Raw genomic sequence first — 22,111 nt, 5'->3', positions numbered from 1 at the left:
TTCAAGAAAGAGGGAAAGCCAAAGAAGATAAGTGGACATTGGAAAGAAGGACTACATATTAAAGGTTGAGAGGCTGAAGAGAGGAGGAGGATTGCACACTAGAAAGATAACTCTTGGCTTATTTGGAGTTCTCTCGATATTATTAGGAGTCTTTGGAGAATCAACATCGAGGAGTAGTATTATTTTTTTTCCTTGTTATTTGAGCTTTACGAATGAATAATCCAACCATGAATGTTCTTGAATTTTTAATATCTTCATATGAATATGCAATTAAAATATCGATACTCATCTTATGAATAATTTTCATTTGATTTAGTACTCCTTTTTCTTCTTCCTATTCTTCATATTTTCTACTTTTATACTTCTTCTAGGTCTATGATTTTCCATGTTGTTATGAATTGTTAGCAAAGGATTTTGCACTGAATACTCATACACAAGTCATTAAGTGCAACAAAGGATTGATATTTAGCGCTCAATAAAACTAGTGTGTATGCGTAGTGGCTTGGTTTGCCCTATTTATTTATTCATTTATCTATTTATTTATTTATTTATTTATTTATTTGATCTTATGTTCCTTCATGTTCATGGATATCCAAGAAAAGTATTATATGGTTATTGTGCAAAACCAACAACAACCGTGACCTTGAGGGTTGAGCGACTAGGTTCAGAATAGATTGAAAGAGAAAATGAAGGGTCATGGTTTATGGTTTTTTGTGGTCCTTTTTTCTTTTTATTTTTCTATTCAATTTACTGTGTGTGCATAACCTTAGGCTACATTTTCACAACAATGCTTTTGTAAAAAGTTAATATGGTATTTTTTGCCTTTAATTTATTAACATGCACACTATTTTAATAGAGCTATCTAAATGCATGTTAGTTATTCAAATTGAAATTTAGTTTGGTGCATAGGTAGGAGATGTACACCATTCACTAGTTAAAAAAGGAGAAATAGAGAAAGAAAGAAAAAGGATCATACTTGATGGTTATACAAGTAGCGTCGTATCTCTAGTCGATGCTCATATGGTAGAATCATATTTAATGCCCCTGTTACAAATAAGCTAATCACCTGTGACATTATAAATACAAAAATGTTATAAAATAACTTAAAACCTAGATATACACATAGACAAAAAAAAAATAGCAAAATAGAAAGAGGAGAAAAGGATATGCACAAGCACACATGGCAATAGAAAAAACAAAAGAGAAATAGAAAGTGATTCAACAATATATGTGATAGTAGTGTGCCTATGTATGGAGTTTCTCCAAAAACTTCATACTTGATATACCCTAGAAGAATATCCTCACTAATAGGGAGACCCCGAGTTGACTCACCCATTATAACGGTTCCCAAAAATATACAAGAAGACCAAGAAGTCCATTGATGGGGTAGTTATCAAGTCACCCAGGTCAATGCCCTTAAATAACAAAGCGATTTACGCTTGCACTATAATGCCCATATAGTTAGAGAAATTCACGCCTGCACCATAATTCGCTCATAAATGGCACATTATCCTTGGGTCAAACTTCACCACTATAAAAGGGGATTCGGATAAGAGGTAAGAGGATCTCATTCCAACCTTTTTTACTATTGCATAAACCTCTCTAGCAAATCCCTTACTTAGGCATCAGAGTGATTCCCTGAAGTACACCCTGGGTCCTCCAAGCTATTCCTACTTTCCTTCTTTTTTCAGGTGATTGTGATCGAAAAGCATCTTGAAGGTCATTCCAATTTTTCATTCAACAATAGTTGGCACCATTTGTGGATACGTTTTTGAGAGGGTTTTTTTTTTTTTACCAATTTTTAATCTTTGAATCATGACCACGTCCAACAATTCAAAGTTAGAGAGCCTGCTGCGGGTTATTAATCACCCCAGTTCATTCACTCCACACCCGGAGACCATTCCAGTGTAACGAGGGGAGAAATCCTTTCCTTCCAAAGGAGAATGGAAGACATAGCGACCTCTTAGAAGAAGATGGAGGACATGTTCAATATGATCCTACAGAAAAAAGGTCATAGAGAACTTGTCCCCCACCACCAGCAAGTAGATCCCAAATCACACAAAAAAGTTGCAAACCCGAAGGAGCGCGATGAAAAAAATCAACCCCGCAAAGAAGGTGGAAGACGCAAATAGTGTGGGGATCAATGAACAATGATCAAATGAACTGGAGGAGAGGATCAAAAAGATTGATCAACTAGAAAAGATGATGAAGGAGGCTCGCACCAACCCCTTCTACGAGGATACCTCGCTGAGGTCTACAGATCCTACCTTCACTAGGGAAGTGATGGATGTTCCATTACATAGTAAGTTCAAAATTCCTAGCTTTGAAAGGTATGAAGGCTCATCCGATCTAGTCAACCACCTGAATACCTTTAAGGTGCTAATGCAATTACAAGGTGCATCAGATGTCATCATGTGTCGTGCATTTGCTGCCACTCTTAAAGGGAATGCTAAGGCATGGTATCAAACCCTGAAGCCTAGATCCATGAGCTCCTTTTTTGAAATGGAGCAAAACTTTACCGGGAACTTCATCAGCAGTCGCGGGATAGCTAAGACCTCAGCTCATTTGATGAGCCTAGTCCAAGGAGAAGGAGAGACATTGAAAAAGTTCATACACCATTTCATCACTACAACCCTGAAGATTTGCAACTTAGATCATGGGGTGGCACTTGCGGCCCTAACAATGGCTATACAGCTTAGGGACTTCTTGTACTCATTGGTTAAGAAGCTCTCAGCTGATATGGGAGAACTAATGCCATGGGCATAAAAATATGTCAACCTAGAGGAGGTGATGGACACAAAGAGGGAGCGAGCTGACTTGAATAGAAAGAGCTCGAGAGATATAGGGGAAGCCTCCAAAATAGGAAAAAGGCAAGAGAGTAGCAAGATGTATAACAGCTTTAGGGGGTTAGGACATAAACCTAAATTCGAGTCCTACACTCCCCTAAATGTCTCACAAACTGACGTCTTAATGCATAAAAAAAAAAAAGAGGGTATGTTTTATGGTTCGAGCCCATGCGTGCACCATCGCATAAGCGAAACATGAAAAAATTATGTCAGTTCCACAGAGACCATGGGCATGACACAAAGGAGTGCATTCGCCTCAAGAACGAAATTTAGGCCCTGACAAAGAGGGGGTATTTATAAGGGTTTGTGAAAAGAGGAGACCGCCAAATGGAAGCTCGTGATCATAAAAAGCCCAAAGTAGAATAGAAGGGAGAACAAATTATTGGGGATGTTGCTGTGATCTTCGACGGACCAACTAGTGGAGGTGCTCAAAAAAGGTACGCAAAATAGGTGCTCCTGATAGAAGAAAAGGAGTTGAAGGTGTGCAATAGCTTCATGATGATGCCTTGGTGGTGTCGCTACTATGGCCAATTACAAAATAAGGAGGACGTGGATAGACAATGGGAGTTTGGCCAATATAATCTTCTAGTCAGTGCTACAAGAGATGAGAATTGGGAGAGAATGGCTGAAACCAATCTCCACACCTCTGGTTGGGTTCAGACGAGATGTAGTCCATCCCATGGGCACAATAATGCTCCTTTTGGCAATGGGTACATCCCCACAGCAAATCACCTTGATAATAGACTTCATGGTGGTCGATCGCTGCTTGGTCTACAACATCATATTGGGTCGCCCAATGCTTAATGTGGCCCGAGCCGTAAATTCCACCTACCACTTGAAGGTGAAATTTCCTACCCCACACGGAGTCAGAGTGATCAAAGGGGATGAAACAGTAGCTCACAACTACTACATAATGGGGCTGAAAGGTAAGACAGAGGCATAGGAGACCCTAGCCATTGAGGATGTAGAGGTGAGGAGAGAATACCCGCAGATCAGTACAGTAGGTGAAGATCTAATGAACATCCCAATAAAGGGCGACCAGGAGAAGTGCGTCCAGATTAGAAGTCGTTTACTAGAACTCTTAAAAGAAGAGTTGAGCCGACTACTAACTGAGTATGTAGAAATATTTTCCTAGTCAGCTGATGATATGCCGGGGATCGACCCCATAATCATTGAGCATAGATTACAGGTGGACCTGAATCATCGGCTCATGAAATATAAAAGAGGAGCTTCGCTTTAGAGCAAGTCAAGGTAATCGACGAAGAGGTGACAAAACTTTTGAAAGCTAACTTTATCAGGGAAGTCAATAATTTGGAGTGGCTCAGCAACGTGGTTTTGGTGAAAAAGCCAAAAAGAAAATAGCGGACCTGCATCAACTTCACAGACTTGAACAAAGCATGCCCCAAGGATAGTTTCCCCCTTCCACGGATCAACCAGCTGGTGGACTCCACATCTGGACATGAGCTCCTAAGTTTCATAGATGCATACTTAGGGTACAAAAAATCTGTATACACCCTTGAGACGAGGAGAAGACATCATTTATCATTGAAAGGGGGCTCCACCGCTATAAAGTGATGCCCTTTGGATTAAAGAATGCATAAGCAACATACCAAAGGCTGGTGAAGATAATATTTAAAGATTCTTTGGGAAAAACCATGGAGGCCTATGTTGATATGCTAGTAAAAAACTTAAAGGCGGAGGAGCATTACAGAGACTTGAAAAGGGCGTTCGAGCTATTGCACACGTACAAAATGTGATTAAATCCTGTTAAATGTGTATTTGGTGTCTCAACAAGAAAGTTTCCAGGACTCATGGTGACTCATAAGGGGATAAAGGCCAACCTTGACAAAATACAAGTACTAATGGAAATGAAAACTCCTCAAATGAAAAAGGAGGTTCAGATCCTAGCTGAGAGGATTGCTTCACTCTGCAAGTTCGTCTCCTATTCGGAAGGTAAAAGCTTGCCATTCTTTAAAGCATTGCAGAAGGCAGGAGGATTCAAATAGGAAGAGGAACAAGGTAAAGCTTTCGAACAACTTAAACAGTACCTTAGTTCCCCACCCCCATTGACCAAGGCAAAACTAGAGAGGACCTTTACTTGTACTTGGCCTTTACTCCATACACGGTTAGTGCAGTCCTGATCAGAGAAGAAGGAAGGCAACACAAGCCCATCTATTACATAAGCAAAGTGTGAAATAGAGTAGAGATCAACTATACAACAGTGGAGAAGACAACCTTTGCCGTCATTGGTGTAGCCCGGAAGTTAAGACCTTACTTTTAAATAAACAAGGTAATTGTGCTGACCAACTTGCCTTTGAGACAGATCCTACAGTGGCTAGAGACTTTTGGGAGAATGGTGAGGTGGTCAGTTGAATTGGGGGAATTTGACATCCATTACAAGTCAAGACCTGCAATCAAAGCTCAGGTGTTAGCTGATTTCATGGTAGAACAGTCCTATGAAAAATTAGAGGGGCCAGATGTTTGGGTGTTGCATATGGATGGGTCATCCAACGGATCCAGAGGAGGAGCATGATTAATCCTTATGGTGCTGGATGACTTAGAAATCTTGTATGCACTATGGTTGGAGTTCGCAACAACCAACAACGATGCTGAGTATGAAGACTTGCTGGCAGGGCTGCGATTATAAGATTTGCTCAAGGTGGCCTGACTTCGAGTCTCGAACAATTCTCAACTTGTGGTTGAGCAGGTAAAGGGAGAATTTGAAGCTAGGGACCAGAAGATAAAAAAAAATATCTAGCGAGGGCACATGAATATATCCGAACATTCCTCTAGTTCGACATTGAACACATACAGTGAGCGGAAAATACCAAGGCTGATGCACTAACAAGATTGGCCTCAACTTCAAAACCATGTTGGGAGAACGTTATTTACTTGCAAAGAATTGGGAAGCCATCATATGAGGATGTCAGCATCAAGGTGGCAGTGATAGGAGAAATGAAGAAGATTGGAGGACCGTCTTGATACAATACCTTCGGGATGGGTCCCTACTAGATAGCAATAAGCAATCCGTAAAAGTAAAAAGGAAGGCAACTATGAAAAGGAAGGTGTATTACCAAGAGGGGGGTGAATTGGGATTTTAAAAGTTTCTTTTTACCTTCGTTAATTAATTCTTTTTCAACTTATTTTAAGTTCAGCAACCACACATACAAATTTGATTTATAATTACAATTTTAGCGGAAAATTTATTTGGTTATAAACCTTTAGGAATGAGGATTCCAAACTTAATACTTCTTTCAACAATCTAAATCAACACAACCAAGATAACTACAACACAATCCATAGTAAAGAATGAAATCAACAATACTTCAAAGTTTTAGCACTTGAGTAACTCAAATTAGAGTTTAGGTATGTAGCTGATAAGAGCCCTGTATTAATGAACTTGATTTCACAATATGAAGCACAATATAAATTTCCAACACTCTTCCAAAACTCAGATTTTAAATAAGCTTCCAATTAATAAGTTTTGGGTGTTAACCAATCAATGTACTCCCTTGTGATTTCCGCAATTTGTATTGATCAACCAACGTACTCCCTTTTTGGTTTCCACAATCCCAAAGTCAAATTAATTTTCAGTTTATTTATAATCCAATCCGCTTAGTGTATATGAACTGAAAATTAAAATCCAACCATGCAATTAATATGAATAGAAATTTAAATGAGAGAAGGGAAGAGAGTGAGACTCGAGTTTTTCGAGGGTCGGCTATACCCGCCTACATCCTCGACTTAGGCAAACACACCCAAGGATTCCACTATAATAACTCCTTTACAAGCAGGAGCAACCTTACAATCTCTCCTTCAATAGGTTAGAGTTCACCTCTCCAAATGATACCCCACGCTTGGTCCAACAACGATTCAAGAACTGGAGCCTTCTACAAAACAAGAAACAAATTTTGGTGTACAAAGACATTCTCAACAAGAGCTGATTAGTACAACAATTTAGCACTAAAATGTACTTCAATTCAAAATAAAAATTGAAAGAATTTGAATTCTTAGAAGTGTATCACCGTGAGCTTTCTTTCTAAATTGAAAGAATTCGTAGTAGGCTTAGAATTTTCATGAGAAATTCATAGCAAACCTCCCTAGAAAAATTCAAAGATTGATTGCACAAAAGAGCTTTGAGAGTTTTGAGAGCAAGAGAGCTTGAATGTTGTATTTGCTTGGTGTAATTGAATCCTTAGCCTTGGGGGGTGTTTATAGATGTTTAATCAAGAGTATTTTGTGTTCCCCAAGTGACTTGGGAGTATTTTCCAAGTTTTCATAACGTTTAGAATTTGAAAAATCAAATTTGGAAAGTTCCCGTTATGTTTAAAATTTGAAATCTCAAAGAGTCAGTCGACTGAAAAATACGAGTCAGACACCTAGATCCATTAAAACACAGATTTTCAAAGACAAAAGGAGTCAGTCAGCTGGGAAAACATGAGTTAGTCGACTAGGTCCTCTCTAGCTATTTCAAAATCAGTTCAATTATTTGTTAGTCATCTAGGTTGTCCTTTGCCCAGACAAACCAAAAACTGATTTTTCAGTTTGTGTCCTTTGCCCAGACAGACCAAAAACTGATTTTTCAGTTTATTTCCAAATTCTTTTTGCTCTTTTACTTTCCTCAAAATAATTTATTATTTTTGAAAAATATTTTCTAAGGTTTTTCAAAACATGGTCTCTAAGTCAATGGGATTCCTAATGAGCTTCTAATCCAATCAAATCATCATTTGAATGAAGTACTTATATAGAGACTCTCTTAGGACTTTAAACATATTCTAAGCTTGGAGTTTCATGCTTGTCATTTTTCTTAGTCAATTTTGTCTCTAAGCTTCAATTCTCTGAGCTTTCATCAAGTTCTCATTGGTATTCATGCTCTCATGTTCTTTAAGCTTATATATTCCTTTTAATGTAGACTTGCAATGAGCTTTGTATATACTTGAACTTGAGCTTGAAAACCTGATTCCTGAAGTATCATTACTTACAAAAAACCATGTTAAACTAGGTATGCGCTCATTAACAAAGAGTTATATAGGCGATCCTTGACGCTTTACTATTTGTGATGCCTAGACACCAAGGAAGGAGAATATGCGCTGAGAGAGATTCACAAAGGGGTATGCAGGAACCATTTGGCCAATAGACCCTTGGCTTACAAGGCTCTATGGTAAGGGTTTTATTGGCCCACTATAAGGAAGGACACAATTGAACTATTAAAGCGGTGCAACAGATGCCAAAGGTGTGCTAGCATACCACACCTGCCAACTAGTATGCTATCTACCCTAACAAGTCCTTGTCCCTTCACCCAAGGGGGACTCGACATTCTAGGACCGTTGCCTCAAGCAGCTGGGCAACAGAAGTTCTTATTGGTAGCCATTAATTACTTCACTAAATGGGTAGAAGTGGAAGCTCTATCCTATATAACAGAACGCAACGTCTTTAAGTTCATATGGACTTCATTGGTCTACAGGTTTGGCATACCTTGGGCTATAGTGATAGATCATGGGAAGTAGTTTGACAATGACCGCTTCAAAAAAGTTTGTGCTGACCTAGGTATAAAGCTGCTATTTGCATTTGTTGCGCACCCGCAAAGTAATGGATAAGTAGAAAATATAAACAAAACAATCTTGCACAGTTTAAAAACACGCTTGGAGTCTTCACGTGGAAAATGGGTAGAAGAGCTCTCGTCAATTATATATGCTTACCATACAACTCAGCGAACAGCTACGGGGGAAACCCCTTTTATGCTCACCTTTAGAGTAGAAGCGGTTATCCTCATAGAAATAGGAATCTCTTCTTAGCGCAGACAACATTTTAACAAAGAGAACAACAACAAAGAGTTAAAAGTAGAGTTAGATCTTCTAGAGGAAAGACAAGATTAAGCACAAATTAGAATCACAGCATACCAACAGAAGGTGGCTAGGTATTATAACGCTCAGGTAAAGGCACGAAGGTTCAACTTAGGAGATTTTGTCCTAAGAAAAGTGTGAAACAACCTAATAGAACCCTGGCCAAGCAAGCTGAAGCCCAACTGGGAAGGACCATACCAGATAGCATCAGAAATCAAGCTAGGAACATACACATTTAAAGACTTAGAAAGGAAGGAAATCAAAAACACATGGAACTTTGAAATGTTAAATAAATACTATTCATAAATTGTATGCTTTAAAAGCGAGTTACAAAAGCTTTAAAAGCAAAGTTATAGAAAGTTAGAAAGCAATAAAACTTCAGACTGAATTCTCTAGTCACCAGCTTCGCCGCCTTCTCCACCCTCCTCTTCAATCTCTTCCCCCGACTATGGACTCTTATTATTATAACCAAGTGAGCAGATTTGGGTAGGGGAAGATCAGGATTTAGTGTCTAGACCTACTTATGACACCTCCGAAAGCCTTCTCAGTATGACTGAGAGGTATCAAAGATAAACTGGTCGGAGTTAAGGTAGTCTAATATCGCGACACTCGCAGCAGCAGGGACCTTTTCATTCTGAATCCTAGCAATTTCCTCTTGAAAAGCGCCCTCTCGAAGAATAGCTTCGGTCCGAGCTTTATGTAGCTCATTCTGCCCAGCAACGTATCGTACCTTTGCCTCCGTAGAGACCCGATACATCTTGGCCACTTTATCCTCCATTTTCAGAGACATAGCTACCAGTTGAGAACAATATCAACGTAAGCATATAGCGGGTGAACAGAAAAAGTAAACTTCTACGCAAAATCAAGAAAGCAACCTATTAAGTAGTATGCCAAAGACTGGCGGATAGATTCTCAGGAAGGGTCATCTGCAGCTCTAGGGCATCTTCAAAATGTACCGCGCACAAGAGAGCAGGACCAGAAAGTATAGGGTCATGCAAAGTGGGTCCCCCGGAGGCAATAGTGACAAGTGGAGGAATTTGAGGGGGAAGATGCTCATTATCTGTGGCGGGAACATCTTCCACCTGAGAAGACTCACCTTGTAAGCTCCTTTTCTTCTTCATTCATGCCCTTTGTATTTTCCTTTGAGCAAGCACATTCTTGTAACGATTAATGTCCATACCTACAAAAAAAAAAAGGGTGGGTAAAGACCAAAAAGAACAAATGTACATATGTATACCACAAAGCTCATGAGAAGTAAAGACCGCGTGAGATGGGGTTGAGTCGACACTGCACAAGGACTCGCCCTTTGAGCAGTTCACTATGGGGAACAATCCCCTATTGGGCTCTAGTTCTAAGCACTTGAAGGATGTCTTGCTCTAAAGGGAATAGTGTGGGGGCCAAGTGGCGCTGTTGGGCTGAAATGGAAGGTGGAGTTAGATAAAAAAAAATGCCTTTGTGTATATACGAAAAGGGAAAGGATAGGGTGAAGAACATCACCATCGAGAGGGGTTGACTAGATGTGGGGCCTATGATAGTTAAGATTCCTAGATGCAAAATAGAACCAGAACTTCCAATCATGGATGGAAGATATTGGCCTAACTGGGTTTTTCAATCTTGTTTTGATGATAGCAAATGAAGGATGTTTTAACTTGTGTTGTTGAGTGGCTTTATTTCAGGTCTAAGTAAAAGGACACTCATGATTAATCATGGAAAGTAAGCTGGAAATCAAAGAAAATCAAGTTAAAGCTTATCAGTATATTGAAATAATGAACGACAAATGAAGAGCTTAAAGACTAAGCAGATCTTGAAGTAAAGGCTGGACTTCAAGAGGCTACAAGACTTATGATTAAGGAGATCATTCTTAGAAGGATATTTGTAAGTGCTTCAAGTTATTACTATTTAGATATGTGAAGCTCCTTAAAATACATGGACTTAGCGACCTATTTTAAAACCTCGAAAAATGTTTTATGAAAGACCAAAACAAGAGAGCAAAATTAAATTTGAAAACCAAAAATGCAAAATTAGAAAAAGGACTGGTCAGCCGACTGGACTAGAAAACACTCTGGGTTTGGTCAGCTGACAGACAGAAAACCTAAAGTAAAGTTAACTGTCCAGCCAACTAACTCAATGAACTGAAAACACCCAGCCGGTTGAGAGTGCCTAGTCGATTGACCATTTTGAACCCGGTTTAGTCAACCGACTGACAATTATTTTTTGAAGAGACAAAATGGTGTCAACTGCCTGTCCAACCGACTGACTAGTACAAAAATGACCTAGTCGAGTGAGTCAGCCGATTGACTTTGTGGAGATTTTTGAATTTTGAACTATACGGGAAGTTTTTCAAAATTGATTCTATGATTTAATATCTTTTTAAAAGTTACATAAATACTCCATGTTAAAGGAGGAGACTTTTCTTTAAGAAGTCTATAAATACCTCATTTGCTCAATGAAAAAATAGCTCAAGCAAAACACGCTTTCTACGCTAAAGCTCTCCTAAAGCTCATACTTGCTCACACTCTTGCTGGGGGGAAACTCTACGAAATTGCTGGTTGACTAAAAATCTTTGGTTCTGATTTGCAACTAAAATCTTTATATATAAGAAAGAACCATTGGTAACTTCTAAACCTTAAGCTTCACATTTTCTATCTAGTTTGGGTTTTGGAGTACGATTAGTGATTTAACTTGTAACTCTTGCTCTGTGTTTGAGAGACTCAGATATCCGTTCAATTCTATTAGATATTTGATGGTTTAAGGTATAGTTGGATCATTGCACCAAGCATAGGTTGTTATTTGGAGAGGTTTCTCTTCCTGAAAAAGAGGTTTGTTGTTGTAAAGGTTTTTGTTCCACTCGGAAGGAACAAGATATGGTGAAATCCTTAGGTGGTTGACCTAAGGCGAGGATTTAGGCTGGGGTAAGCCGAACCTTGTAAAAATAGCGGTGTCACTCTCTTTCCCTTACTTTCTTTAAATTCTAGAAAAAATATAAACTGTGGATGTTGTAATTCTTTCAATCATAAAAACAACGTATATTGGAAATTAAATAAACCAAAGCTTAATTTGCTCTTGGGCTTGCGAAAACTGAAAGTATGTTGGTCAATTAATATTTTGCGGAAACCATAAGGGAGTACGTTGATTGGTTAACAAGCCAAAACCTATTAGCTGAAGGTTTATTTGAATTCTAATTTTGGAAAGAGTGATTGGATGTTATTTTAATCTTTAGTTCAAAGGCCAACTACAAGACTTGCACATTCATATACCGGGCTGCTGAATATTGCAAAGCAAATATTGATTACTTGTATTATGTTTTCTTGGTTTGAACAGTTAATCAATTGGTAGTGTATGTTGTGGTTGTGGATTGAATAAAAGAAGTAAATGTTTCTGTGGATTGCCTAATCAACAAGAATATAAGAAGTCTTTAAAAGATTATAAAAAGTCAAGAACTCATAAAAAGACTTTAAGGAATTTTAAATAACCCAATTCACCCCCTCTTGGGACTACACCTTAGGTTTCAATTGGTATCAGAGCGCAATTATAGAAAATCCTAACAAGTAGCTATATAAAGATATAGATAGCACAAATAGGAGTAGCTCCCATTGGTGAGGGTCAATCCTCAACTAGACCACCCATTTTTGTGGACTCAATTACACCTTTTGGAAACAACGAATGAGAATCTACTTTCAAACAATGGACTGGAAGGCATGGAATGTTGGCACAAATGGAAATCCGATCCCTACTAAACTTGTAGATGGAAAAGAAGTACCTAAATAAGAAAAAGAACTAATCGAATTAGATTACAAAATGCTGCAAATTAACTCAAGTACAATAAATGCCCTATATTGTGCACTTAATGCAAATGAATTCAATAGAGTAATAACGTGTAAAACAGTTAAGGAAATTTGGGATAAATTAGAAGTAACCTATGAAGGCATAGTAGATGTTAGAGACCGTAGAATTGATATGTTAACTGGTGAATACGAAGCTTTTAGGATGAATTCCGATGAAACTACAACAAGCATGTACACTAGGTTCACACATATCATAAACTCACTAAGTGCCTAAGGAAAAACATATTCCACCCATGATATGATTCACAAAATTCTAAGAGCACTTCCACCTATTTAGGAACCGAAAGCCACAACCATAACGGAAGGTAGAAACCTCAAAACAATTTCATTAGATGAACTCATAGGATCACTTCTAACCTATGAAATGGTTTTGAAAGAAAGAAGCACTGAAAATAAAAATAAGAAATCTATAGCTTTAAAAGCCTTGAAAGAACATTTAAGTGAAGAAGATAATGAATCTAGTGAATTAGAAGATGAAGAATTAGCTTTTATAACTAAAAGACTTGGAAAATTCTTCAAAAGAAACAAGAAATTCACTAGAAAATTCAACGGATCAAAAATTGAAAAAGGTGAAAGTAATAAAAAGGAATACAAGAGCAAAAATGAACCTCTCACTTGCTATCACTATAAAAAGGTCGGACACATCAAGCCAGACTGCCCACGGCTCAAGAAGGAAAAGAGGAAAAAGAAGAATGCAATGAAGGCAACTTGGGATGACACAAGTTCGAGTGAATCGGAGAGCGAATCAAGCGATTAAGAAGTAGCAAATATGTGCTTCATGGCACACAACGAAGAGGTAAACTCTTACTACTCTTTCTCAGAAGATTCGTGTGATGAATCACGTAATAATTCATGTGAAAGCATGCCTTCTTATAAAGAACTTCAAGCTGAATTATTCTGTCTTTATAATAAGTTCATTAAGGTCTCAAAAAGGAACATAAGCTTGAAACAACAAAACGAAACACTTAGAAATTAGCTTGAATCTTCAAAAAATTTTGAAAAAGAAAAGGACCTAAAGATTGAAGAGCTTGAGAAGAAGGTAGATAACATGTCTCAGAAATTAGCTAAGTCTCAAGTGAATGAAGATAGCAAGACAGTGCTAGACAACTTTACTAGAGGTAAAGATAACTTCAAAAAAATGGTAGGAACAAAGGATGGTTAACAATAAAGAAGGAATTGGTTACAATGGAACACTAAACAAAAGAAAGAAAAACTTGTTTATAGGATATTTTGTAAATCAATCTAAACACTATGCAAGTACTTCATCGACAGTCATTTATGAGCATACTACTTGCTACATGTGTAAAAATAAAGGACATATAATGTTTAATTGTCCACTCAATAAAAAGTACATCAAAGTAAAAAAAATGAATGGAAGATAAACACTAAAACTAGGCAAGACTTAAAGAAAGTTAAGAAAGTTTAGGTTCCAAAAGTAACTACATAAATCCTTTCTTGTAGGTTTGCTTTAGATCCCCTTCGTGTAAAGAAAAATGGTACTTGGACAACGAATGTTCAAGACATATGACAGGAGATAAATCTAAGTTCATTTCTCTCACTCAAAAGGATGGAGGATATGTAACCTTCGGTGACAATGCAAAAGGCAAGATCATTGGAATTGGTAAAATAGGTAAAGACACTTCACTCACTATAGATGATGTCTTGTTAGTTGATGGTTTAAAGCATAATCTATTAAGCATTAGTCAACTTACGAACAAAGGATTTGAAATAATGTTTAAGAAAGACAAATGCATAATTCAGAATTCTAAGGATCATAAGACGCTATTCATTGCACATAGAATAAATAATGTGTATTGCATAAACCATGATAGCTTGATCTCTCAAGATATAACTTGCTTAGCTGCCATGAGTGAAAATAGTTGGCTTTGACATAGAAGATTAGGACATGCTAGCAAGGATCTTATATCCAAGCTTTCTAAAAAGAATTTAGTTAAAGGCTTGCCTAATGCCAAGTTTATCAAAGATAAAATTTGTGATGCCTGTCAACTAGGAAAACAAATCAAGACAAGCTTCAAAAGGAAGAAACATATATCAACTAGTAGACCCCTAAAACTCATACACTTAGACTTGTTTGGTCCTAATAGAACTCAAAGTTTAGGAGGAAAACAATACACCTTCGTAATTGTTGATGATTACTCTAGATACACATGGGTATTGTTTTTATCTAACAAAGAGGAAGCTTGTAATTTGTTAATCACTCTATGCAAGAAGCTTCAAAATGATAAAGGGTTCAATGTCTCAAATCTAAGAAGTGACCAAGGAAAAGAATTTAAGAATCAAGACGTTGAAAAATTTTGCAATGAAGATATTATTGAAACAAATATAATTATTAAAGTTGTTTTTAAATTAATGAAATTATTTTTATAGACTTTATTCTATTTAGAAATGTGAATATTGTATCTCACCTACAAATCAAATGTAATACCTTTTTAAAAATTAAGGTTTAACTCAAAATAATTTTTCACACTTGCATTGTTATACGGCCCAAGCTGAGCTTGGTCTACGGCCCAAGAGGCATAAGCCACAACTTTTCAGCACCTAGAACCCCACAACAAAATGGAGTTGTGGAAAGGAAAAATAGAACTCTTCAAGAAATGGCAAGAACTATGCTTAATGAAAATAACTTACCTAAGTATTTTTGGGCCAAAGCTGTAAATATAGCTTGCTATGTAATTAACAGGGTTTCTATTAGATCAAGCCGAAACAAGATACCTTATGAATTATGGAAAGGAAGAAGACCTAACATAACTTACTTTCATGTCTTTGGGTGTAAGTGTTTTGTACTCATTAACAAAGGTAACTTAGGAGAATTTGATGCTAAATCGGATGAAGGAATTTTCGTAGAATACTCTACAAATAGTAAAGCCTATAGGATCTATAACAAAAGAACACTCACCATAATTGAATCAATTCATGTAAACTTTGATGAATCAAATCCTTCTTCAAGAGAAGTCAAAAATGAAGAAAAAGATGATATTTTCAAAAAGGAGGATGAGATAGAAATCAAGGAAGAAAATGAGTAAATGAAGAAAACTCAAAAGATGAACCTATAGAAAATTCGAAATTACCAAGAGAATGGAAGTACAAAAAAGATTACCCTTAAGATCAAATTATAGGTGAATCATCTAGAGGTGTAACTACTAGATCTTCTTTAAAGAATCTATGCAATCACTATGCATTCCTATCTCAAGATGAATGTAAAGATGTTGAAGAGGCTCTCAAAGATGACTCTTGGATAATTGCTATGCAAGAAGAATTAAACCAATTTGAAAGAAGCAAAGTATGGCAATTAGTACCCAAACCTGAAAATCATTTGATCATAGAAACTAAATGGGTATTTAGAAATAAAAAGGATGAGAATGGTATAGTCATTAGAAACAAAGCTAGACTTGTAGCTAAAGGGTATAACCAAGAAGAAGGGATTGACTATGATGAAACCTTTGCCCTTGTAGTTAGAATGGAAGCTATAAGAATGTTGTTAGCTTATGCTTCCTACAAAGAATTTAAATTATACCAAATGAATGTCAAAAGTGCATTCTTAAATGGGTATATTAATAAAGAGATATATGTTGAACAATCCCCTGGTTTTGAAAATATAGAAAATCTTAATCATGTATTTAGACTAACTAAGGCTTTGTATGGATTAAAATAGGCCCTTAGGGCTTGGTATGAAAGACTTAGTGGATTTCTAATTAAGAAAGGGTTTTCAAGAGGAAAAATTGATAGTACCTTGTTCATTAAAACTAAGAAAGATGACATACTTTTAATTCAAATCTACGTAGATGATATAATATTTGGTGCCACTAATGAACATCTATATAAAGAATTTGCAAAATGTACGCAAGAAGAATTTGAAATGAGCATGATGGGAGAATTAAACTATTTTCTTGGACTTTAAATCAAACAAGCAAAGAATGAGACTTTTATAAGTCAATCCAAATACATAAAAGAAATGATACAAAAATTCGGTATAGGAAATAGTAAACCCATAGGAACACCTATGAGTACCTCCATCAGCCTAGACAAAGATGAAAAGGGAAAACCCATAGACACAAAGTATTATAGAGGTATGATTGGAAGTCTACTATATCTAACAGCCAGTAGACCCGACATAATGTTTAGTGTGTGTATGTGTGCATGTTTTCAATCAATACCTAAGGAATCACACCTAATAGATGTTAAGAGAATCTTAAGATATTTAATAGGCACTATGGACTTAGGACTATGGTACCCTAAGGACACCGATTTTGAAATGATTAGTTATTCAGATGCGGACTATGCAGGGTGTAAAATAGATAGAAAAAGTACAAGTGGCACATGCCACTTTTTAGGAAGATCTTTAGTTTCTTGGTTCTCTAAGAAACAAAACTATGTGGCTTTGTCAAACTACTGAGGCTGAATATGTGCCAACTGGGAGTTGTTGTGCACAAACATTATATATGAAACAACAGTTAAGAGATTTTAACTTAGAATACACAACTATACCAATTAAATGTGACAATAAGAGTGTGATAAATATATCTAAAAATCTCATTTCACACTCAAAAACCAAGCACGTTGACATAAGACATCACTTCCTAAGAGATCATGTTCAAAAAGAAGACATCATTCTAGAATTTATCAATACAAATGATCAATGGACTGATATCCTCACTAAACCTCTCTCAGAAGATAGATTCATAACTATTAAAAGAGAGTTTGGTCTACTACATAGTAGAAAAACTAAGTGAAAGAATAAAGCTTAAAGAAAAATCTACAGTCAGCCAACTGACTCTGAAGTCAGCTGAGTGACTGAAGTATTCTTCCTAGACCAGAGAGCAGTCAGCCAATTGACCCTGAGGTTAGCCGACTGACTGACAGAAAAACCCAAGGCTCATTTATAAAATTTGAGCCATTTGAGTGGTCAGTCAACTGACGAGGGTTTGTCTCTTCTTGTGATCTCAATTTTTTTCTTGTACTTTGATATGTTGTATGACAAAACACTTAGCTTGGTTGCTTTGTTTGTATCTTTCCCCTTGTTTTTTTTTGAATGATGACCAACGGGGGAGAGGTTGTGAAAAGCAAAGATGGAATATGATGTTTATGATGTATAGAGATGTTATATTTATGATATGTATGGAATATTAATGATGTATATGGAATATGGAATATTTATATGATAATGTGTATGGAATATGAAATATTTATGATGAACATGTTAAATAATGATGAGCCTTACTTGACTTTGAGCATATTGTTATCTTTGACTTTGAACATATTGAATATTCTCACATGCTATACATATTTGATGTCACATGTTAAAGAATGCATATAATAAAGCGGAGGCTTTTCATTGGAACCCTCATCTTTGCTCCTTGTTTTTCATCATCAAAAAGGGGAGAGATTGTTAGCCTAACTGGGTTTTTCAATCTTGTTTTGATGATAAAAAATGAAAGATGTTTTAACCTGTGTTGTTGAGTGGCTTTATTTCAAGTCTAAGTAAAAGGACACTCATGGTTAATCATGAAAAAAAAGCTGGAAATCAAAGTCAATCAAGTGAAAGCTTCTCAGTATATTGAAGTAATGAATGAAATATGAAGAGCTTAAAGGCTAAGCAGGTCTTGAAGTAAAAATTGAACCTCAAGAGGTTACAAGACTTAGAGATTAAGGAGGTCATGCTTAGAAGGATATTTGTAAGTACTTCAAGTCATTACAATTTAGATATGTGAAGCTCCTTAAAATACAAGGACTTAAAGACCTATTTTAAAACTCTAGGAAATGTTTTATGAAAGACCAAAATAAGAGAGTAAAATTAAATTTGAAAACCAAAAATGCAAAATCAGAAAAATGACTGGTCAGCCGACTAATCAGAAAAAACTTTGGGTTTAGTCAGCCAACTAACAGAAAACCTACAGCAAAGTTAACTGTCTAGCCGACTGACTCAATGAACTGAAAACACCCAGCCGACTAACAGTACCCAGCCGATTGACCATTTTGAACATGATTCAGTCAGTTGACTGACAATTATTTTTTGAAGAGATAGAATGGTGTCAGCCGCCTATCTAGCCGACTGACTAGTACAAAAATGACCTAGTAAAGTGAGTCAGCCGATTGACTCTGCGGAGATTTTTGAATTTTGAACTATATGGGAAGTTTTTCAAATTGATTCTATGATTTAATATTTTTTGAAAAGTTATCTAAATACTCTATGTTAAATGAGGAGACTTTTCTTTAAGAAGTCTATAAATACCTCTCTTGCTCAATGAAAAAATATGCTCAAGAAATACACGCTTTCTATGCTAAAGCTCTCCTAAAGCTCATACTTGCTCACACTCTTGCTGAGGGAAACTCTACAAAAATTTCTGGTTGATTAGAAAGCTTTGGTTCTAATTTGTAACTAAAATCTTTATATCAATAAGAAAGAACCATTGGTAACTTCTAAACCTTAAACTTCACATTTTCTATTTAGTTTTGGTTTTGGAGTATGATTAGTAATTTAACTTGTACAACTTGCTCTGTGTTTGAGAGTGTTTTTGTACGCAGATATCCATTCCTTTCTATTAGATCTTTGATGATTCAAGGTATAGTTGGATCATTGCACCAAGCATAGGTTGTTGCTTGAAGAGGTTTCTCTTCCTAAAAAAGAGGTTGGTTGTTATAAAGGTTTTTGTTCCACCCAGAAGGAACAAGGTATAGTGAAATCCTTAGGTGGTTGACCTAAGGTGAGGACATAGGCTGGGGTAAGCCGAACCTCGTAAAAACAGCGATGTCACTCTCTTTCCCTTACTCTCTTTAAATTCCATCAAAAATATAAATTGTATGGATGTTGTAATTCTTTCAATCATAAAAACAACGTATATTGGAAATTAAATAAACCAAAGCTTAATTTGCTCTTGGGCTTGCGAAAACCGAAAGGGAGTACGTTGGTTAATCAATATTTTATGGAAACCGTAAGGGAGTATGTTGATTGGTTAACAGCCTAAAACCTATTAGCTGAAGTGTTGGCCTAATAAGGCTTACAATTCTTATTTTGATGATAACAAATCAAATGATATATTTAATATGTTTTAAGTAAAAGTTTTCAGGAAAATAACAGAGTTCAAATGCATAAGAAAGTTCATGGATTACAAAGAGCATGAAGAACGAAGTCATATTGAGAAAAACTCAAAGGAAAGAATGCAACTACAAAGATGATGGAAAAACAAGTTTGAAGACTAAATTATACTTTTAAGGATATTCTCAAATGTAAGTACTTCAAAGTAAATCGCAAGTATAAAGAAAGTTGAAGCTCAAAGAAAGTTAAAAATTATGTTTTAAACATATACTCTAAAGAATAATTTTTTCAAATCAATAAAAAGGTTTTAAGAAAAGAAATTTTTTTTAAAATACTGAAAGGCCAGGCGACTACCTTGTTGAGGCAGGCGACTGCCAAATTAAAATAGAAGTTTTTTTGAAAGTCAGTAGCTAGACAGGCAACTGCCTTGGTTCTGGCAGGCGACTGCCTGCATTCTGTTTTGAAAATTATTTTGTGACAGGCAACTGCCAAGTTGTGGCAGGCGACTGCCACTCGAACGTTTGCAATAAATTTTTCAACGAAAAGATTTTTTGAACCACGTTTTTAAATACATTTATTTCAAAATATTTGAAAATGAATTTTAGAAATCTTTGGGAGTAATTGATGATTTCTAAAGCCTTTATAAATAGTCTTAATCTCAAAGAGAAATTAGACAAGAGAAAGAGCTTTGATGAAATATTCAAAAGAATTTTGAAATTGAGAAATCCTCTAAAGTTTCCAGATCTAGTGCTTTTCAACAACCTTTCTGATCCAGAGATATTCAAAGGCTTTTTTATCAAAGTAAGTTTTTTTTACAAAAAGGTTTTAGATCAAACTAATCTTCAAGTATTCAAAATTTTGTTTTCAAAGCATCTAAAATTCTTTTGAGATAAAACCTCTGATCTGAAATTGATTTAAAATCTGAAGCAAAGTTTTCCAACAATCAAAATATTTTATCTTCTTTGGAAAATTATTTGATAATCCATACCAAGTAATTGAGCTTGAAACTTCTTATATTTGAATTACTTTGAGGTATAAAGTGAGCTGATTGGTGTATTAATTTACTCTACTGTGAGAGTTCTCTTTTGTACACATATTCCTTCCTTATCTTTCTTAAACGATTCTGTGTTGTTGAATCGTTGAACCAAATAAGGGGTTGTTATTTGGAGAGGCGGGCTCTAGCCTAATCGAAGGGGTGTATTGTAAGTTGGTATTGTTCCATGAGGTAACGGAACTGATATAGTGGAATCCTTTGGTGTTTTTTCCAAAGGCGAGGACGTAGGCTATGTTGAAGCCGAACCTCGTAAAAACTCTTGTCTCTTTCTCTCTAATTTACTTTACATTTCTTATTTGCTATTGTTATATAATTTATATATGCAGGTTGCAGTTTCTAAATTGAGAAAGAAACAAAAAGTACTTGATATTTAGAAAGTACGTTTTGATTAATCGTTTAGTAAACTTGAGAAGGAAGTACGTGAAATCTTGATCAAGTAAAGTGTTTGCTAAGAGTTTACAGGAAAATCAACAAAAGTTTTTACATCTTAATTGAGTGATTGAATTATCATGATTTCATTGATTTGTAAATTTAAATTTCTATATTCTTGAGTGTGGTTATTATTTATATACATACATATATATATATATATATATATATATATTGTTTTCTAGGTTGTTAAAATTAAAAGTCGATAAATCATTAAAATATTAAAAAGAATCCAATTCACCTCCCCCCCTCTTGGGAAGCTATTCCTTATTTTATGAAGGTTTATTTGAATTCTGATTTTGAAAAGAGTGATTGAATGTTATTTTAATCTTCAGTTCAAAGGCCAACTACAGGACTTGCACATTCATATACGGGGCTGCTGAATTGCAAAGCAAATATTGATTACTTGTATCATATTTGTTTGGTTTGAACAATTAATCAATTGGTTGTGTATGTTGTGGTTGTGGATTGAATTGAAGAAGTAAGTGTTTGTGTGGATTGCCTAATCAACAAGAATATAAGAAGTCTTTAAAAGATTGTAAAAAGTCAAGAACTCATAAAAAGACTCTAAGATATTTTAAATAATCCAATTCACACCCCCCCCCTCTTGGGACTACACCTTAGGTTTCAGATGAGTTGCCGGGGATAAAAAGCTTGAAATTAGAGATACAATTGAAGTAGTACGCCTCCTTCTCTATGGTGTGCTTTCTCATATAAAACCAGCTTCGAAAATAAAGTTACCATAGGCTGGGGGCCTCTTTGAATAAGGAGAACGACAAAACATGCTAATGTTAAATAGGAGTTAGGGGCTAGCTGGGAAGGAGTTATGTTGTAAAATCAAAATATATCACAAAAGAAAGGATAGCCTAAGACCAAGGTCAAGATAATATGTATATAGGAAAATTTTTTTGGGACTTGGCTGTTGGGCAGATTCACAGCTGGTGGATAGCCTAAGTTGGATACTATCCAGAATAGCAAATAAGCGATGTAGGTCATGCAAGTCTTCATTAGAAAGGTATGACCTGGCATTGCATATGCTA

General features: G+C 36.0%; 1 protein-coding gene across 2 annotated transcripts in view; it reads right to left on the bottom strand.

The window, feature by feature from the left end:
• Positions 1-22,111, bottom strand: part of LOC131166245 (lanosterol synthase-like) — a 114,409-nt gene that overhangs the window by 54,232 nt on the left and 38,066 nt on the right. For both annotated transcript variants that reach the window (XM_058124596.1, XM_058124597.1), the window contains exon 3: positions 977-1,066. In XM_058124596.1, coding sequence (XP_057980579.1) covers positions 977-1,066 — 90 coding nt within the window. The remainder of the gene's footprint in view (positions 1-976; positions 1,067-22,111) is intronic.

Source organism: Malania oleifera, chromosome 10 (genome assembly GCF_029873635.1).
Source record: "Malania oleifera isolate guangnan ecotype guangnan chromosome 10, ASM2987363v1, whole genome shotgun sequence".
Classification (NCBI taxonomy): Eukaryota; Viridiplantae; Streptophyta; class Magnoliopsida; order Santalales; family Ximeniaceae; genus Malania; species Malania oleifera.
The sequence above is the reverse complement of the archived record's forward strand: the minus strand, read 5'-3'. Positions and strand labels throughout refer to the sequence as shown.